This window comes from Perissodus microlepis, chromosome 7 (assembly GCF_051167445.1).
Source record: "Perissodus microlepis isolate ML-2025 ecotype Zambia chromosome 7, ASM5116744v1, whole genome shotgun sequence".
In the NCBI taxonomy this organism is placed as follows: domain Eukaryota; kingdom Metazoa; phylum Chordata; class Actinopteri; order Cichliformes; family Cichlidae; genus Perissodus; species Perissodus microlepis.
The window spans coordinates 46,352,143-46,372,592 of NC_140467.1; the positions used below are offsets into that span (position 1 = coordinate 46,352,143).

Consider the following 20,450-nt stretch of genomic DNA (forward strand, 5'->3'; position numbering starts at 1 on the left):
CTTCTGTCAGTCTGCCCCAGGGCAGCTGTGGCTACCACCGTAGCTTGCCTCCACCAGTGTATGAATGTGAGAGTGAATGAATAGTGGAATTGTAAAGTTCTTTGGGTGTCTTGAAAAGCGCTATATAAATGCAATCCATTATTATTATTTTCCTCTACTTTAATATTCTCCTAATTAATAACTTTTTATTTTACATTTTGAAAGCCACAGCTCTTCCACATGTGAACCCTAATACTCAGCTAAGAGGTTCTCACCCCACATTGCATTCAAGGATAAATTATAGCCATGTGTAAAGGTTGATCACAGTATGTGGAGGTGAGATTTCAGAAGACTCAGTTGGACTTATTGCAACATTAGTACCCTGTAGGTTGTCTATTCAAAGCATTTAGGCCAGGATGGACAGAAATGTTTTTTAAAACATTCAAAAATTCGGTTGTAGTTGCTTTTTTATCTCCTGCAGTACGGTGTACAATCCAGACAGACAGACAGACAGACAGACAGACATTTAACATGTTAAAAAGAAGAACAAAATTTGTTCCCCAGGCCAGTATTAAAACAATAGAAGAGAGAATTACACTTAACAATAACTTGCCACTCATGTAATAAAAACACACACATAAACCGATAAACTGCAGGCACTCAGTCCATGAACCTCACAGTCTCATGTTTCTTTTTGTTTCCCTGGATGTCATTGCTCGGTAATCACGGTAACATTTGCCTTGCTTTTTAATGTTCCTTTTCTTTTTCTGTATATTTCCAAGCATTAGATGCCATTAGATGCCTCAGTCATTTTCATATCAGAAGCATGGCTTTAGGGACTGTGATCACTTTCTGTTACAGCATGAAGTTGCAGCATATTGTCTCCTCTGTAACACAACAGTTTTAAGCCACAACTGACTGCAGAGAGGACGCTATATATATTAATAAGCACTGTTGTCTTGCCGGTCCCTGGCCTCCTGTGTGAGGTTCCTTTGCATACTCTAGCTTCCTCTCACAGTCCAAGGACGTGCATGTTGGTTTAATTGGTGACTCTAAATTGGCTCAGGATGTGAGGTAGATAAAGTGTTTTAAGTATGAAATGTATAAAGTCCTTGAAAGCACTATATGAATGTATGGTCTAAAGCACTTTGAGTGGTCAGTAAGACTGAAACAGTGTTATATAAACATGAGTGCGTCACAGTAGAATACAATTTTGAAAGTACAGCAGTATTCCAGTTTGCAGAGTGCAGCAGGGTTACATGGAATCGTAATGCTCCTCACAGTGATTCAGTGAACATTAACAGTTATTTCACTTGTATGCTTGCAATGAAAACAGCTGGACACTATGTTAGTGTTTCCAGAATATCACGTTTTATTGGTCTGTGGAAATAGGATTTTATCCATTTATTTACACTGATAACAAGATAATAAATCCACTGTCAGAAGTAAACATCTACATCCCTAGTAAGATGATTAAGTATAACTTGCTGAATAACCAGATTTGGTTTTGGTTTCTAGCTTTCATTATTACTGTGGTATCATAAGTAATAAGCAAAGCATCGCTTTATAAATGATCATACACAGTTATCAGATCTAAAAGAGCAAAATGAACTAAAAGTTAGTTATCAATTTTATCAGTGAGGCCGTTTAAGTCTTTGTTATAACAAAATCATTAAACATAATTAGAAAATGTCATCTTCTTAATCACTATACAAAGGTAAAAACAGAGGTAATGAGGTTATTAAGATTAATAGACTTTTACTATTTATATTGAAAAAAGGTCATCTCTGGCTGACCAGGGTCTCTTTAACACGGAGCAATCCGTCTGACCTTTTCCAGGCTTTCATCTTTTTTCCATGTAGTTGCGGACAGACTTGTCAAAGACTGCCATGAAGAAATCAGCATCTTCCTTTGTGATGCACATGGGCGGTTTGATGCGGAAGGTCTTAAAGAGTGATAAAAGCAGAACAACAGAGATTATGTAGCATCAGTGATTTAGACTGTTAACAGGAAAACACAAGACTTTATCACTCATCCACTCATAATAATGTTATAGGTTTGGAACAGTAGACATCGTTGTATTGAATTATCCATCATTTGGGGGGTGGGGGGCATACAGAAAAGAAAAAAATACTTAGAAATTGTCCCAATACTTTAGATATAAAAATACATTTTAGGTGAACCAAACGGCTTATACACAGCAATTTCTCTTTTTCAGTTAACATCAAGTTAAGAAGTGAGTCCTGTAGGATTCTCGACTATTAAACATCATGATTTTTTCTCCTTTACGAAAATAATCAGTGTTCTGCTACCACAAAAATACCTGCAGCATGTTGTTTTCTAAAGCCATAAATAGAAGAACTAAATAGCAGTGTTGACATCACAATGTCTCAGTAAAGCATGATGAGGAGAGCTGGAGGCACAATTACAGACAGAGAAATGAAGAATTCCAAAACCAACATTTTCTATAATTAAATGTTTTATCAAAGTGAGCTACTGCTCTGACGTCTGTTTTAGAACCAAGGTAAAAAAGAAAGTAAGCAAAATGACAAGTGTGCTTGAATTATAGAAAACGACTGGGTTTGTGCTGCAGACACAGCATGTATTGGTGCCACACTGCAGTCTAGCACATACATGAGTATACAGAAGGTTAGAGGGTGAGTGAAATTACCTGTCCATATATTGCTCCTTTCCCAATCAGGACTCCCATGTCCTTGACATCCTCAAAAATCTCAGCCATTGCCTCAGGGGGTAGCGGATCTCGGCTGGCCTACACATAATAGACAAAACGGATGTGGGTGGATGTTTTGGTAAGCACAGTAATTTATCCAGCTCAATTACCAGGATAATTTTACCAAATGGCTAGTCCTGAGTCACTTTAAACATAGAAGGAGAAATAAATATTTGCCTGAAAAAAATGGTGCATCACTGATAAATCCTATGAGATGTGGTGTGTGACAGTATACGTCATACGTAACATTATTTATTCTTTAAAATAAGGACAGAAAACATTGTTCTTTATTCTTTATATCCCTAATCCGTAATATTAAACACTAAACATTACACGTAAAAAAATAGTATATGTATGTGTACCACCCAGTGTAAAGTTTATGCCACATCTGTCCTGTATTAACAGTATTAGTACTTACCAAAAAACTTTTTTTAAACGTTTCTGTAAAAGTTAATCCACCAGTATGTGCAAGCGCTTTAACCAAAATGATATTTTTAATGTTAACATATAATAAATGTTTTTATCCACCAATTTTCAATTTTACAGCTTTATTAAAAAAAAGATAAAATATTATCAAGAAAATAATTATTTTTTGATTAAGATGCCAAATTACAGTTATTTACTTGGATTCCTGAGCAAAAAAGTAGTTTTTAGTGGTCGGATGTTATGCTTGATTAATTTCTGACTGCCAGTGTGCCAAAATGGTAAACCGCTGAGAACTCGCTGAAAAGGAAAGCGTCTGTATGAAATCACTCCGTGATGCTGCATGGTCTTTGAGACAAGTAGGGCAAGACATAAAGTGTTCTCACAGAGCGGTCAAGTGTGCTTTGGAGGCAGAAAACAAAATCAGAAAACAAAAGCTGACTGAAGCAGATGTCAGACACCTCAAGGTTTTAATTACTAGAGATAGAAAGAAGACCACTGCTGATCTTCAGACAGAGATAAGCTTCTAAATCAGAGTCTGAGAGGCACTCCAGTATGACCACAAGCAAAGGACTCAATGAATAAGGCTTAAAGGGAAGAATAGCTGTTAAGAAGACCTTATTCAGACTTGCAAACATCTCAGAACACCTCAGAATTGCCAGGAAGCATGAACACTGTACTGCAAATGACTGGAAGAAGGAAGTCTAGACACAGAAATCCAAGTTTGAACTTTTTGGTCAACACCAAAAAGTTGCAGGTAGGTGAGGACTGGTGATTCGTTGTAGACAACAGAGGAATGAACAGAACATGAGATGGCTGACTGACTAGACAACTGAAAGACTGGCTAAATGGCTGACTGAGCTGAAAGCACACACGGCAACCACAACATCAATGACAAGACACTGAACTTAAATACACAGGCTGAATGATTAGTGATTAGAGACCGGTGAGTGAACAGCTGAGCTTAATCTGACTAATGACACATGGAAGTAACTGGAACAGCAAAACAGGAAATGAGAACGTGTGACAAAATAAACTGAACATGAACAAACTGAGAACACTGGGTGAACCACCCAGGAACACTGACATTAGTGAATCATAAACAGGTCTACCTCAACATCCCGGAATCCCTTCTGGACTGAAACCGACTGGTTGTGGGTTTATATACCAACAAAAAATGATCCCAAACATCCTTCAAAGCTGTGCAAAGACTCTTTGACCAAGAAACAAGAAAAAGGAAGTACTCGAACTGATGGAGTGGCCAAATCAGCGCCTACAATGGACTCAAAGATAGACTCTACAAAAGTTTAATTTACAGCAGGTCTCTCGGACTAGTTAGAAATTATCTGAAAGTCAATATCAAAAGAGCCTGTCAAAGTGCACCAAGCTAGCAAGAATGCAAGCTGTTCAATGCCTAAGGGGGCATTAAGTCTTTTGGTTATTATATGTAAGTAAGGACTATGTAGTTGTTTGTTGAATAACTAATATAATTTTTAGTTTTAAGCAAGTTTTTTGTGTGACAGATTTGTAAAATATTTGTATTTCCTTGTTTCTACACTTTTACAAAAAACATCTTAAAAAACGCTAATATTCCGGCAGCTGGGGCGCCAAAATGCTACCGTAAAATAACAGAAAATAACTTCCTCATAAAAATACGGTTATTTCCAGTAATGACAATACAGTTTGTTGCGCTAATTTTACATGGAATTTTGCCTTTTCCAAGTGCTTTTAGACATTAAATTAGGAACATTTTAACGTGATCAAACAATGAAATTACCTATAAACAAGGTCAATGAATGTGGCAATATGAATCATAATACGTAAATGTACAGAAATATACAGTTAACAGTTGGTTTAAATAATAATGTATTGCATGCCCTGGGACAGAGGCGAGGCTGCCATATCGCACCATCGGCCCCTCTGGCCATCACCAGTAGGTGAAGAGTCTTGACCACGGACACAATACCGAGAGTGTCCGAGCCGGGGCTCGAACCGGCAACTTTCTGATCACAAGGCAAACTGCCAAATCTTGAGCCACGATCGCCCTAAATAGCAACGATAATAATACTTATGTGATGTAACACAAGCTTATAGGAATCATGTTCTATACTTTTCCATAGCATTACATTTGAATTCAACAGTTCGATCTTTCAAATAACGGACAGATATTTGTGAAATCATGATACATTTGTGAATGTATTTTAACAATCTAAATATGCATATGTACAGACAGATACATTTAATGATCATGAAAATTATGTTTTTTTACATTACAGTGATTTAACGTTAATTTACATTTGAAATGTGGAATCACAGTCTATTTACGTAACTTTAATGATATTCTAGAAGAACAGAACAAAACTGTAAAATGCACAGTAAAATACTTTTATATTAGGACTTTTTCCTACAGTGCAGCCATACCCGCGACCTTGTGGTTGTTAGTTCACATTCACTGGCCAATGCTTAGCGTCATGTTATTATGTGTCCCAACATCCAATGGCATGTCACATTGTTTTCATGGCCACACCCTCACCCCAGGTGCAGAGGCCTATTTCTGTTCAGGAATGTTGTGAATACTTTGAGATTTATATTAATTGCAATTCCTGCCTCTACATTTATTTTTTAAAATATATAATTAGCACAGCGTGGCCGTGCAATGTTTTATATGTTTTTTTTTGTTTTTATTCCTATTAATTATATTTTCACGTGTTACCTCTGAATTATTGAATCAGACCTAGATGACATGAAATTTTCAGCACAATCATAATTCAAATACTCCTTTAATTATTGATTATTCTCATTAATTTTCGATCATAGTATTACATTTGGATTTAACAGATCATTCTCTCACATAACAGACAAATATTTGTGAAATTATGATACATTTCTGAATGTATTTTTACAATCTAAATATGCATATGTACAAAAAAATATATTTAAAAAACAAGTAAATTGTGTTTTCATGTTATGTTATGTTATGTTATTTTACCTTTGACATGTAAAATCACAGTCTACTTATGTAAATTTCATGATATTCTAGAAAGACAGTACAAAACTGTAAAATATACAGTAAGATACTTTGACATTACTATTTTTTGGAACAGTGTAGGGTGGTCTAATAATCACAGTATATGGTATAAGACAAGAATGTTGAAATAAATTTAACATGTGTCTGTCTGTCTCTGTGGTTGTATGGTCTACCTGTTGTGTCAAGTGAGTCTTGTATCCCCATTCAGTCATGTCTCTGCATTTCTTTACCGTTTCCCTGTGTCAAGTTTGTATGTCTTAAGTTTGGGTCTCTGTCTCATGTTGTTTCCTGTTTTGCTTTAATAGTCCTTCATCTTGTGTGTGTGATGTTCTGCATTGCTTCCCTTGGATTGTTAGTGGATTCTGTTCACCACGTTTCCACTCTGCCCTTACCTCATGTGTCTAATTAAGTCTTCAGTTTTCTTTAGTTTCTGATGGCAATCTCCCCTCTAGCTGTGTTCCGCATGTCCAGTATTTCCTATTCAGGGTCCTAGTCTCTGAATAATTAAGTTTCCTGTATTCTGTTTCTCGTAAGTCTAGCAATAAAGCTGCCTTTAAGTTTAGTCCAGTTTCTGAGTCCTACATCTGGGTCCTAACCCGGCCTGCTTCACACAACAGCTCATGACAACATGTACCAAAGTAAGGACACAAATGTCTATGACAAACCTTCTGAAAGAGCATACAGACAGGAATTCTTTTCAGCTTGCAAATGGAGTGAGTGAATGGATTTGAATTCATTTGTTTAACCTTGAATTATGCATGTTGAAAAGACAGACACTCTAAGTGACTAAATATGGTTCACAACCTGCAGCCATGTTGCAAAAGAAAAAACATTTAACTAGATGGTTGGTACACAGATAAAAAAATAAATAAATGAATAAAGATGGCAGCAAAAAATAATTAAATAAATAAAAATTTCACTGACTATGTTTTTATATTTGGGATCTTCTGATTCAGAATGAAAAGTTCACCCACTTTATTTCTCATTACACTTTTTCTCCTAATGTTTATTCGTGTGGTTCATTCCAGAAACTGTGACTCAGTTTCTCAAAACTCCAAACACAAACAAAGAGTTTGCTGCTTTTGTCAAAACCCCACACATCTCTTGCGAAATAAAAACAGCGCTCAAAAAAACAAAACATGTCCTCTCTTCTCAAACCGGGTTCCTTCCACAAAAACAATACACACAGATATTACCTGATGTCTTCTCACAGACCATCATACAAACACTGATGTGATAAATATAAAACAGTACCATCAAAAGTGCTCATGTTTTGGTTTGGTGGGGTCATGCTATGTATTCAAATGATTTTGAGCACCTATATCCAAAAAAAAAAAAAAAGAATAATAAAAAAAGTACCTATTTAATGTATATGTTGAGCAAATTTACTAATTTCACCATGTATTGCAAGTACAATGAGAAACCCTACACAGATCCCAAAGGGTAAGAAATATATGTGTATTACTGCAATACGTGTTTAGCTGAACTGACCAAAAAAACTTCCTCATAGACCCCCTTTCACTCTTCCTCTTTGTTCTTCCTGTTTCAGCTTCTTGCCTAACACTTGAAGAAATGACTCAAAGCCTCTTTTATACTCTGACACATGATTAAATTGTTCTTGCAGTTGAGTTTGCAAACGTGCAGAAAGAGTTGGACCAATTTCTAAATCAGTGTGTTGCATTTTGAAGGCCAGTGTTCCTACAGGTGAAAGAAAGTGTGCTAAATGATGCACTTTGTGTTCAGAGATTTGCAAGAGTGTGATTTAGAATGACATCTGAGCAAAACAGGTGCGAATGTCAGTAGTAATATGTATGAGCTTTTTAACATGGCCTTCATAAATGGTAAGTAAAACAATACTATTACTGTATTTTATAAATGTGTATCATAGGATATTATAGGATATTCAATCTATTTTCTTCTGTACAGAATTATGGCTGTTTAAATACATGTTTTTTGTTTTGTTTTGTTTTGAAATTATGTATTAACTGGGCTTTTTCTCTGATTTTCATTCAGGATTAATAAAATGACCAAAAAAACATTCAGACTCTGCGATCACAAGACGAAACCTTACGCCAGGTGTGTATACGAATGTATACATGTTTCGGAATTTAAAAAAGGTTTAAATAATTACAAATGTTCTATTGCCCACCATTTTTTTATACCTACAGGCCTGAGACAGAGCACTAAAAATCAGGCTTTTGTTTTAGAAAAGAAAATAGAAAATCCTATAATATTCTATGATACACATTTCTAAATTCAAATTTCAATCAATAAACCTTTGGTTGAAACAAACGTTGCTATCCACATGGGGGCAAAATAAAGAAGGGCACCACGACGCTGCTAGCTAGTTCGAACAATAGAGGGGCGTAACTGCGGTGTTGGTGGTGGGGTGGGGGCAAAAAAACACATACATTACACTTGTGCTGATTAGAGACAGTGGTGTTGTTCTGAACTCCCAATCCTTTAAATTAAGTCATGGAAATAGCTGCTGATTACCTGCTGTTTGTTTTTTCTAGAAACCGTGGTGTCCGTCCTCCAATCCCGAAAGGCCAAAAACAGAATCGGAACTAACGAGCTGCTCACGATAGGGAGCCAAAATTTCATTGCAGTCCAATTTCAATGCATATGCACATGACAAATAAAGGGCTATCTATCTATCAAAATGTATCACTTTCACACACTAAAATTCAATTGCCACATTACAGCCGTTTGACGCCACCTGCAAAGCACAAACGAACTGTGCTGGCGAGGAGAAACGCTGGTCAAAATGACATCATTAACAACACAACAACAGCAAGATATTTTCCAAGCAGCAATCACAAAATCTCTCAAAAACGAAGTCAGTGAAATAGAAGTGTCAGCTCCAGGGCAACAGTGAGCAGACTTTCTGCCACTGTATTGCAAGCTCCAGTAGCCTGAATGGCCTGTTGATTCCCCAGTGAGACAAAGCAAGGGGATTAATAATATTATTTTTTTTAGCTAATACACTGCTAGCAGTTTTACATGTTAAAAAACCTATAGGATGATTGAAAAGAAGGCACTGAGAACCAGGTAAGCGTTACAACTGAAAACGATTTTACCCGAACAGCTGATACCCACCCACCTGTGTTCTTTGATGTGTGTGAACAACATTAACCTCTCTTGCTTGTATAGGCTGTAAAATGGGAAATAAGCTCCCTGCTTCCTCTCTTTTCTCACCCACTGCATGTACAGAGCTGCAAACACAGCTCTGCTCTGGTCTGTCTGTGCATCATAATACATCTTTTAACAAGCAATTTTTTTCTGGCAGGAGAGTCTGTATTATTTCTTTTCTTTGTTCAATTCTTTCAAATATTAAAGGAAAATAAAAAAAAGTGCATGCACTGCAGCCACAATGCCATCAGACTGGCACACATGCTGCAGAAAACAGTTAACTGGGGCAATGCTGGCCAACGCCCCCAGGGAGGCACAATGCAAATATGTATTGTATAAACATATGAGCACAAGGGTCACAGCACCTTGTCTCGGACCATTTCCACACCGATCTGCAGGCCTTTTCCACGGACATCACCGATGATCTCATACTTGTCTCTGAGTTTCGCGAGCTCTGTCATCAGATAGGTGCCCACACAAAGGCTGTTCTGCTGGGTGTCGTCCTCTCTGATTGTCTGTTAAGGAAAAATGCAGGGTTTTTTTTTTCTGTATTTCAGTGTCGCTGCTGTCACTGTTATCTTGAACAGGCTTCATTTAGAAAAGGTTAAAGAATTCCTACATCAAGCACCGATGAAGCCACAGCACAAGCCAAAGGATTTCCCCCAAAGGTGTTGAAGTGAAGCCCCTTGGCAAAGGAGGCTGCAATTTCTAAAAAAAACCCAAACCAAAACAACAAAAAATGAAAAAACAAATTCAAACCTCCAGCGACTGCTCCGTTCAAATTACATCTCAAAATATAAAATATATAAAATACTTTTGTGAAAAATGAATTCATGTTGAACTCTTTATCAACTTGATGCTAGGTCTTTTAGTATTGTTTAACACTAACAATCCAAAATGGATGAAAATGGAAGTCTGATGGTACTTTTCAAGGTAGCACATCAGTCATACAGCTACTATATGATAAACAAAGAGAGGCTCACATTGAGGCTCACAGCATTATTAATACAACGTTACAAGTCTCCCAGGGCTCCAGCAGCGTTGTGCTAATGGAACAATTACTAGAAGCTTTTCTTCAAATCAATCTATGTCTTAGGTATTCAATGTGGAACTACTTTTTCCTCCTTGTCTCCTTTCCTCAATTTCTTGCTGAGAGCTTGGCTGAAGTGGTGAGTCACAACTGGAGAGCCGATTATTTCATTCACTCGCAATTTCAGTAAAAAAAAAAAGAAAAAGAAAATATGGTCTGCTTGTTGCTTGAAAAGTATAAAATAATTAATAAATAAAAAAAATAAGCTTTCATGGTGTCCTTGTTTTTTTTTTTTTGATAAACTATAAATACATGTTAAATTGTTGAGTCTTCACATTCAAAAAGCTCCATCACTACCTGGCAGAAAGAGACAGATGCTGTCTCACCACGGCCAGTTACATTTTGCCAGTTCAGTAGTGAAAATAATGTATAATGTAATTAAATGTATTTGTTTATGTTTCTTGAGTATACAAGCAGATCTCCAAACACTAGAGTATATTCTCACCTGGTGTTGTAACAACAGCTCCCATTGGGAATCCATTGCCAATACCCTTTGCCATTGTAACCATATCAGGAATAACATCGTGGCCTTGGAAACCCCAAAAGTGGCTTCCTGTTCGTCCAAATCCAGTCTGGACCTGCCAGGTGAAAAACTGATGATTAAGTGATTTATTTATTTATTTATTCCCCTTTTTGGAGTACTACAGTAAAGGAAGCAAAAAAAGAAAAAAAAAACTTAATTGTCCATAAGAATTTAATACCTATTGGGGGTGTTGTAGGAATCTGTAATTTAATCAAGATAATAAAACATTTCCCTTCAAACGCTGAGTCTCATTCACTAATCCTAGCCTGCAGCACTTTTGTCTTCCTTCCATATTCAGTGGTGACTCGAACAAAATACTGTCACAGACATAAATTTTGGTGACTGTTAAATTATAGACGAGTGACATACTCTGAACATGACCCGTGAAACATTACAGTCACAGGGGGGTGAAGAATTGGGATTTATGATAAATTTTTTAAACATCTGGATGTTAATAATTGATGCACGTGTGGCAATGTTCTTACACAGTTTCAGTCAGACTGGCTCACCTGTCAGGGAGGAGATAAGGTACATGCTGACATATGTACATACACATGCTACATTATCGTAAGATGTGCATAGAAATGGTCTTAGAGTACGTACAAACTAAGTGCACACACAAAATAATTTGTTGTTTTTGGAGACAGAAATGCACCGCAATAGTGAAAAAGCAGGAGAATTTTACAACTGAAGAAACTGAAACAATAACGCCCACCTCTTCACTGAATTTCTTCAAGACTGAAGAAAAAAATCCAGGGCTCAATATCGTGTATAAAATTTGGGGGATTTTTGGGCTTTTCTGTTTTGTGTGGTTGTTGTATTGAAACAAGAATACTCAAAAGTTTTCCTATGAGAACAGGTTTTTCTAAACAAAGTTTATTAGAATAAATCCACCTACTCCTGCATTTGTGTGTAAAACTAATATGTGTGGTTAAGGCACAGATGTGCAAACATACTGCTTATGCCCACTGACTTGGTAGCTTATGAGTGATTGGCAGTTACTTTCTTATTTTTTAATGCATTTAGGAATATTTTATAACAATGCTTTACCATAAAGCACTTTATTTAAATGGAAATAACACAGCAGATTCAACACGTGTAGCAGCACATGTACTGATGTGCTTAATCTCCACTTTCTAATATGCTGTGGCAGGCTTAAAGATTTTTTTTAAGAATTTAAAAAACAAACAAAAAACTGACCCAAACAAAACAATGTAGCTAAAAATTTTTTAATTAGAAAACCTATTTAACATTTGCACTTAACCTCGTCAGCAACGCAGATTCCTCCTCGCTCTCTAACAAGTTTGTAAGCGTCCTTAAGGTAGTTTTTAGGATACTGCACAGCTCCTCCCACTCCCTGTATAAACACACACGTGCACATCCCACTGTCACATCTTAATTAACACAAACACAGCGACCATTCTGAACAAGGTAAAACAACAAACATAGACAGTATATTAACAAAGGCCTGTTCTAAATTAAATCACAATCCATTCAGCGTAACAACGTGTTTAACCCCAAAAGAAAAAAGGAAATATTTAAAGAAACCCTAACCCTACAATTGAATAAAGTACCTGAATTGGCTCTCCAAAGAAAGCAGCTATTCTGTTTGGGACACTTGTAGCAAATGTCTCTTTGAGTTGTGCAATGTACTGTTCATTTGCCATGCAGTGACCTGTGGAGGGGGAACAACACAAAAAACTTTCTTGTCAGTTTAGATGGTTGGCTGATTCAGATATTATTTTGCTGCGACAGATGTTTGGTTTGTGCAAAACTCCATGAAATTGTGCTGACAATGGGACCATTTTCAAGGGGTCTAGAAGAGACAGGTTATTATTAACATTCCTGAAAGTGGTAAAACATTAAAAGAAGTAAATACTGAACAGCTGCCTCATTTTTGGGGTTATAAGTAATCTGCTCTACTCTGTATTTTGAAAGAAGTGCATGTTTTTGAATCACAACTCAAAAGGAAAACAGAAAATTACAAAAATGAAAGTATATAATTTTGTTTAGATGCATGTGTCAATCAATAATGATCTATGCAAAACAAAGGACCCCCCCCCCCCAAAAAAAAAAAAAAAAAAACCAAACAGATCTCCTTTTTTGTCACCTGGATACAGACAGACTATTATAAAAAATTAAAAACATCTCCCTCTTTTATTCTGTTTATTAGAACAGAACGGGTGCATTAGCGCTGAGCCACAAGTGCACATGTTTGTGTACCTTGGGCACAAGTGCACTCTCTGATGGTCTGAACGGGGGAGTCTCTGCAGTGGCTTCCTCCCCAAGGCCCTCTGAACACATCGGGACACATGGTCTGTTCATTGGACAGAAATCAGGTCTGCTTATTTCAGTTTAAAAGCACAAATAAAGCATCACTAAACTTTACTGCTGCGAAAGCATCGGCCACCTTCAGCCCATTTCAGAATTATATTTAATTAAGTAGATATAAAATGTGCAAATGAATTAGTTTAAATAATGCAAACATATTCAGTGACACACTAATACCTTCAATACATTTCAACCTTAAATGTGTCACTTTAAGCCAATTATTAACTATCATAGGGCACCAGGGATCACTAAAAAGTTTGCTTATAGTTAAAAATTAAAATTTTTTGACTCACTGACTACTCAACCCAACTGAACAACAAGGAGATTTGCATATGAGGTAATATCTTTTTGTGAGTAATGTTCGATTAAAAGTTGAAAAGATTTTCAACAAATTAATGCCAGTGTTTTATTGCAGTTTTTTTTCTTTAATTTGTCACTCTTGTTTATATGTGTCTTTATGCACTGAATGGGAAATCTTCCAGTTTTCAGATACAACAAAGTTTTTTGGTTTTTTTTGCTGTCTTCTTGCAGTACCTACATTCGTGGAGTCAAAACCACTGGCAACAGGGTATTTATATGCTGCATTGGAAGTGAGGCCAATGGTCTGTGGACTGCCACCATGATATGACCCTCTAGAAGACAAAAATACACATTACTGGCAACAATACCGCAATCCTCAACGTTGTTTTTCATGATTTACTTTAACTCTGTGCTTCTCTTTTCAGTGCCTCCAAACACATAAAATAACATGAATTAATAGCAGAAAAAAGGACAATAGTAAAAACTGTAAAACAATAAAACAAACAAAAACCTGAGGCCGGTAGTACGAAACAAGATTATAGGATTAGCAAAGCCGCTTCAACATGAGCAATTTCAATGTTACAAAGGTGTGGCATCATGACAACTTATATTGCATGTCTAACTAGATCAACAAGTATAAAGTAACAAGTACTGCCTACTGACAGTTCTCTGGAAAATAGCGGCAGCATTGCTGAAGGTTGCCTTCGACCGCTCTGTGTGGCTACAAAAAGGTTTTTATAATTGTCTTAAGCCTTTGTTGTTTCCTTGTGAGCACCTGTGAGAAATATGGCAGCTCCGATGCAGTCCTATTCCTGCAATTTTCTGTTGGTTGCAAACAATTTAAAATAATTTTTTAAGTCTTAAAGATCCTTGAAACAGGGCATCTCCCTGGTCAGTTTGTTAGGTATCCCCGTAACTCCATTGATGAGCATGCAGACAGCGTGACTTGTTTAAGTTATATCTGAGCATCAGAATCATAAGGAAACGTCACTTTTAACATGGCGTGGTTGTTGGTGCCAGATGGGCTGGTTTAAATATTTCAGAAACTGCTGATCAACTCTGCAGAAGAAAAAAGAAAATAACCAGTGAGCTGCAGTTCTCTGGGTGAAAATGCATCGTTGATGCCAGAGGTCAGTAACTCAGATAAACACTTATTGCAATCAAGATATGCAGAAGAGCATAAAACACATTCATACAGCATTTATAATACTACACTACTTTCTAGTATAGCCACTCACACTTCTGCTCACTTTCTGCAGCTGTTGTGTTGACTTTAGTTTGTATTACATGTTTAACCTCTTTAATATTTCCAATCATGTCAGTTTTATCTTCCTTTGTAAAATGAGCTCCTACACTGTCAGTAGACCCAGCCCTGTTTGTGATTGGTCATTTGCTGCAACACCACCCCCTTCATGCGAAACCCTGGGTCAATAACCACCTTCATGAGACTGATTAGGCTGATTATTCTGGGTATGTTGACCCTGCTTCGTAGTAAACAATGCCTATGAAGGTTAGTTACCAAAGTTGCCAAAAATCAAACATTTCTACAGAATTTACATTTTTCTTTCATCAGGAGGTGAGTAGGATGCCTTTGTTATTCATAGAAAAAAGGAAAAATTTAGACCTTAAAGTAATTACATCGTAGTTGCCTGTGTGGAGACGAGCCATCAAAATTGCCAGGTCATTGGCTTCCGAGCCGCTGTTTGTCAGATATATCACCTGGACAAGGAACAGGCCAGCACACTGTTTAATGACAGCCTCAGCCCATGATGACAGCTAATTCAATGAAAAACTCAATATCTTACCTTTAGCGGATCTGGGAAGTGGGAGGCTAGTTTTTCACAATACTCATGAAGCGTTGGATAAACATAGATGTTAGTTGTATGCCACAGTTTCTTCAGCTGCTGCTCTGCAGCTGCTGTTACTTTCCTGTGAACAAAGACGCCATTTCATTTCCTCTGTGATAATATAATATGATGATTTAGTAATTAGAAAAGTACTTCAGCAACTTCCAACAAGTACTTTGCTAAATATGTTAGATTTATTCATTCAGAGTGTTTGCCTCAGTTCTTGTACAGTACTAAGCGCAACATTTCACAGTAACCTTTCTCAACGTAGAACAATGGTTTCATAGTTTCTTTAGAAAAACTATAGCGTCTAATCTATAACTTTCATAGCTCACTTGTCTGAAGTGCGGTACATATTGGTTGTTAGATGCAGACTGACCATTTCTGCAGGGATAAATCAGTAATTATTGATATTACCAGCTGCTGCTGTCTAATGCAACAGGTGTGTAATGAGATTAAAAATGTCTAGAAACAGCTGGAACCAACGAACTACCTTTGGCTTATGTTAGCATTTAAAAAAAATCTAATTTAAGGTGTTACTCATTAACAGATGTATAACATTGAGGGAAAAAATCAGGTGGAAAGGAGGTTGGGGACTTTACACAGGTTCTGTAAAGGCATGAAGAATGTGGGGAGTTTTTTAGCGCTTTGTGATGTTTTATGGAGTAGATTTGGTGCTGACATGTGGAAAATAAGTGATGTTCTTATTGTGTCCAGCAGAAAATAAATTAGCTTAGGCAAAGAGAAACCAGGAGACAACCTCAACCGGCGGGCCATGGACTGGGAGTCGTTTGATACTGGGCCATGAGAGTTGAGGCTCGGCTATTTTTGTAATCGTTTTTTATCGTTAACTCGGATTCCCTGGGTCTTTTCCCGTGTGTTATGAATAAATCTTGTTTTTTTCGTACCGGTACTGGTTTCATTTAGTTGTATTTATCCGTGACACCTTAAAGGGCGGCCCGTGAAAATATTGTCGGACATAAAGCGGTCTGTGGCGCAAAAAAGTTGAGGACGACTGATGTAGGGCATTCTCTAAAACGACCAAGCTACTCGGGATGGTAGACAGACAGAGGTCTTATAGGAGAGGCTTACAGAATTATTAGCCCCATATTTTGGTTAAGTATTTCCAGAGTATCTGTTAAATAGAGCAAGGGATTTTTAAAACGAACATCTTTTAAGACGAACAAAAACCTAAACTGTCACGGCTGGCGGGGTGAGCCGTGTGGTGTAGGAGGAAAAGGACCCAAAATGCAGGCAGTTGACTGGTGATGAGAGTGATGATTTATTTACAGAAGTGGAGCGACTGAACAGGCAGGGAGAAAAGACGAATGACTGAAAAAACCTAGACTGGGAAAACGAAATGACAAACCTAAGCATGAAACGGGGAGCGGAGAATGCAGAGAGACGTAGTTACACCGAGAAACACAGACGATCCGACGATGAACAGAGGCCAACACACACTATAAATACACACTAGGTAATGAGGAGATGACATGCAGGGGTGGACACAGCTGACACTAATGGACATGATGAGAAGCAGACCTACAAAGTAAAACCGGAAACACACAGACTGTTTTACAACAAAAACGCAGGGACCTGAACGGAGCACAGAGGGGAGACGCAGGTAGGGATAATAACACGACAACCAACCCAAAGAATTAATACAGAATCAGAATAAACACCAAACACAAGATGAACCCAAAAAGAAACAAAACGCTGGGTCAACGACCCAGGATCATGACATAAACTATCGGTTTCCAAACTATTAGTCCCATGATGTTAATAGTCAAACATGTATCATATCTTCTTGGATAACAGTCTGAAGCAGATTTTGTTGTAGTTTTCATCAAATCTCCTGAAAAATCCCAGCCCATTCTTCTTTGACTAATCTCTCAGCCTTCTCTAGATTTTATGGTCAATAGTCAGTAACGTTTACTTTGGTCCTCTTATGGTAGTTCTTCACCAGGAGCAACATCTGATTTGGATTGTTGCTGTCGTGTTGAAAGACAAACAGTATAATACTCCCACCACCGTGCTTCACTGTGGGGATGGTGTTTTTGGGTTGTAAAGAACACACATGTCAGGCTGCGTGTCCAGTTTGCATAATCTTTCTCCAGGTTCTCCTAGCGTACTTCAGCCTGCCTTAAAGGCATCTCTACTTGTAGTGATTGTCTTCTTTAAGATTTTATTCTTTAGGTCATTCACTCATGCCTCAGCAGTTGTTCTGGGGTCTTTAGGCACATCTCTCACTAGTTTTATTTCCAGAGTCTTTAAAACCTTTCAATCCTGCCAGGTTTGTTCTGTACTGTGGGGCTTTTTCTATGAATTCCTTTATGACACTTCTCACTCCAGTTCTTGACACTTTGGGATAACACACTGGGATAACTTGTATTTCTATCTTCTGCTTTGTGAGCATCAATAATTCTTGAAGTTACAATTCAAGTTACAGCTTAAACCCTTGATTAAGTGTTTATGCTGTGCATACATTTGAAGATAACCTTGGCTGTAACTGGATTGTTGTAACTCTGAGCATTACAAAGTTAAAGCACATCATTGCACATTGGTCAATTTTTCAGGGAGCTAAGAATTACGACCCTGATAAATATCTTTTTCTGAAATAATTATTTAATTAATTATTATTATTAAATAATGTATGCTTTCTTAAGAAAACGGGCATGTTTAAAAATGCTTTATTTTTTAAAAAAACCATGCTGTTACAATAGCACTGTATGCTGGGTGGAAAGTGGTGCATAAATGTTACAATAACCGACTCATGTCAGTGTCTCTACTTCATCCATCGGATGCCTGTGTTTGTTAAATACTTTTCCATGTGTAACACGGCAAACTGTAAAGGATCTTACGGGTGGCAGTGGCCCACACTGACAGTCGCCACACCAGCAAACAGATCCAGATATCGTCTCCCGTCCACATCCCACAGCCACTGCATGTACCCCTGGTGGATGAACACTGGCTTCTTATAATAAGTAACCTTCATGGTCATGGGGTTGCAGTTCTGTCTGCGGATCTCTATCATACGGTCTTTGGACATACCCTTGATAGAGACAAGTAAACAAGATAAGGGTTGCAGAATGGGATGTTTATTTTTTGTAACTGAGGTTTTTTACTCAATGAGCTGAAGTGCTCATTTATTCAACCAACTAAGTACTATTATTACTGAAGCGATTACATAATGCAAGGCCAAATGTATCAGCAGGAGTCTGCTCTTACCGTGTATTTTTCTGGACTGAAATTGCACGGGGGCATCTCTGGCACGTCTGTAGAGGGGGGCTTGAAGACTGATTTCTGACATAATGCGCCTGTAAATTAATTGCAGCGTAAAAACAAAAGAAGAAGAAGGGAAGAACAGCTGGTTGACAACCATAGAGCTCTCTATTTTATCTGGCAGAGGATGATCAAAGCTTTGGCGTGACATTACAGTGACATCATGTGAAACATCTTTCTGTTGACACAAATGCCAAATATTTAACACCCAATTACCAAATGTAATTTCTAATCATCAACAAAAAAAACCCCACACAAATGAGGTTTAAACTGTGTTTGCTTTTGATGCTACTGGTTTCATTTCATTCACACTTTTCAACAATATTGAAGCCAGGATGGGACCACATTAAGATAACCTTTGACCTAATAGCACACTGATGTAATGCTGCCTGTTTGCTTGTTGTGAAACCTCCAGCAGACATCTACAATGGCATGGCTGTGACAGATCTTCAAATTGAGATATTATTAAAAGAAAAAACATAATAATCGTTGAATCAATTAACTGAAATATGCTCCTCCTGCACTGTAGTAGCAACAAACCAAAAAGCGTAACACACTTATATAGTGAGGGTAAAAGTTGGAGCTGAAGCAGGGAGAACTCACCACTTGCCCGGTGGAAATAGGCCAAACTGGGCCTTGAGCAGGACCTTCGTGTTAAAGCAGCACAGCACAGACTCGATATAGCTTTATACATGGTGAGCAGGCACTGAGGGGGTACACGACAAGTGCTCTTCTTCCACCGTGTTGACAGTCAAAAGCAGCAGATAAGGCAGGTACCCGTTTTTCTTTCTCAAAAAAAAAAAAAGAGTGTTTGAAGTGGGCGGCGACGTCCCTCGCGCGCGCTCACAACGTCATGGTTTGTGCGAGCACGTTCCTGAACTTTATGGAAGAAATAGTTGAATTCTGATGATGCGATATTTCTTCCACAGAACTTGTCCCCCTTAAGATTAGCAATTTACCGGAAAAAAACAGGAACCTCACAAAATTATGTGCACAATGGAAGATACAGAATATATTAAATTAGTATCAACAAAAAAGGCTTTTAACTGGTGTAAACTGGTTTTTAAACGAGTCGACAAAAGCGCAAAAGAGAAGGGTATCCTTTGTTTTTTATTGTGTGAAAAGGATATAGTATAAAAATGTGTCATTCCCTTATGTACTTTATGTGTTGTGTACTTTATTTGTGTCCATTTTTATTCACGAGTGAGCCAAAAAAAAAACAACACATTATTTTTAACCCGAAAAAATCAGAGGAACACCAATTAAAATGTTCAGATTTCTTTTAAAGTACAAACAAATTGATCGTTCTAAAAATGTTAAGATTTAAATACATAAATAAATAACACTTATTCACGATGTGCATTTTGTCTTGCCTCTCTCTGCTCTCTTCTCCCTCCCTGCACCCAAAGCCTGGCAGAGGGCTGCCACTTCGGTCCAGTAGCGGTTTTAGATACGGGCGACACGGGCGGTTTCCCGGGGCGGCATCGTGGTGGGGGGCGGCATCACGGGCATCGGCAAAAAAAAAAAAATGCTTGTACTCATGCTGCCCCGACGTCACTCAGCGCATATTGGGAATGGTACAGGCACCGATCGGTTTTCTCTCGCCCATTTGCTGGGAGTAAGGTCGCCCTTCGTTTGCGAGGTGCGCCTGCTGCTTGCGACACAGGGAGGAGAGGACGGGGCGGCGGGGGATTCTCTGGCTGGCTGGAGCAGTATCTAATAACCAACTTGCAAAATAAAACTAAATTAAAACAAACCAACAAACATGAAAACACCAGACATTA

The 20,450-nt window shown here is 37.8% G+C and overlaps 1 protein-coding gene across 1 annotated transcript; it reads right to left on the reverse strand.

Moving 5' to 3' along the window:
* Nucleotides 1-1,336: 1,336 nt before the first annotated feature.
* LOC146383884 (alanine--glyoxylate aminotransferase 2, mitochondrial-like) lies at nt 1,337-19,747 on the reverse strand. Its single transcript, XM_084935425.1, has 14 exons — nt 19,270-19,747; nt 18,613-18,701; nt 18,246-18,436; nt 15,343-15,466; nt 15,162-15,256; nt 13,776-13,869; nt 13,130-13,223; nt 12,481-12,581; nt 12,171-12,263; nt 10,829-10,961; nt 9,913-10,001; nt 9,659-9,808; nt 2,651-2,749; nt 1,337-1,924 (listed from the first exon to the last, which is right to left on the reverse strand). The coding sequence occupies exons 1-14, from the start codon at nt 19,358-19,360 to the stop codon at nt 1,823-1,825; spliced, it is 1,545 nt and encodes a 514-aa protein (XP_084791551.1). The 5' UTR covers nt 19,361-19,747; the 3' UTR covers nt 1,337-1,822.
* Nucleotides 19,748-20,450: the final 703 nt, after the last annotated feature.

Excerpts from the sequence above, each read along its gene's own strand:
- LOC146383884 (XM_084935425.1), bottom strand. The coding sequence starts at position 19,360 with ATGTATAAAGCTATATCGAGTCTGTGCTGTGCTGCTTTAACACGAAGG. Across the intron at positions 13,224-13,775 it reads GTGGTTTTGACTCCACGAAT|ACCATGTGTCCCGATGTGTT; the intron begins GTAGGTACTGCA and ends TCCAATGAACAG. Across the intron at positions 2,750-9,658 it reads TGGAAATGGTCCGAGACAAG|GCCAGCCGAGATCCGCTACC; the intron begins GTGCTGTGACCC and ends TATTATGTGTAG.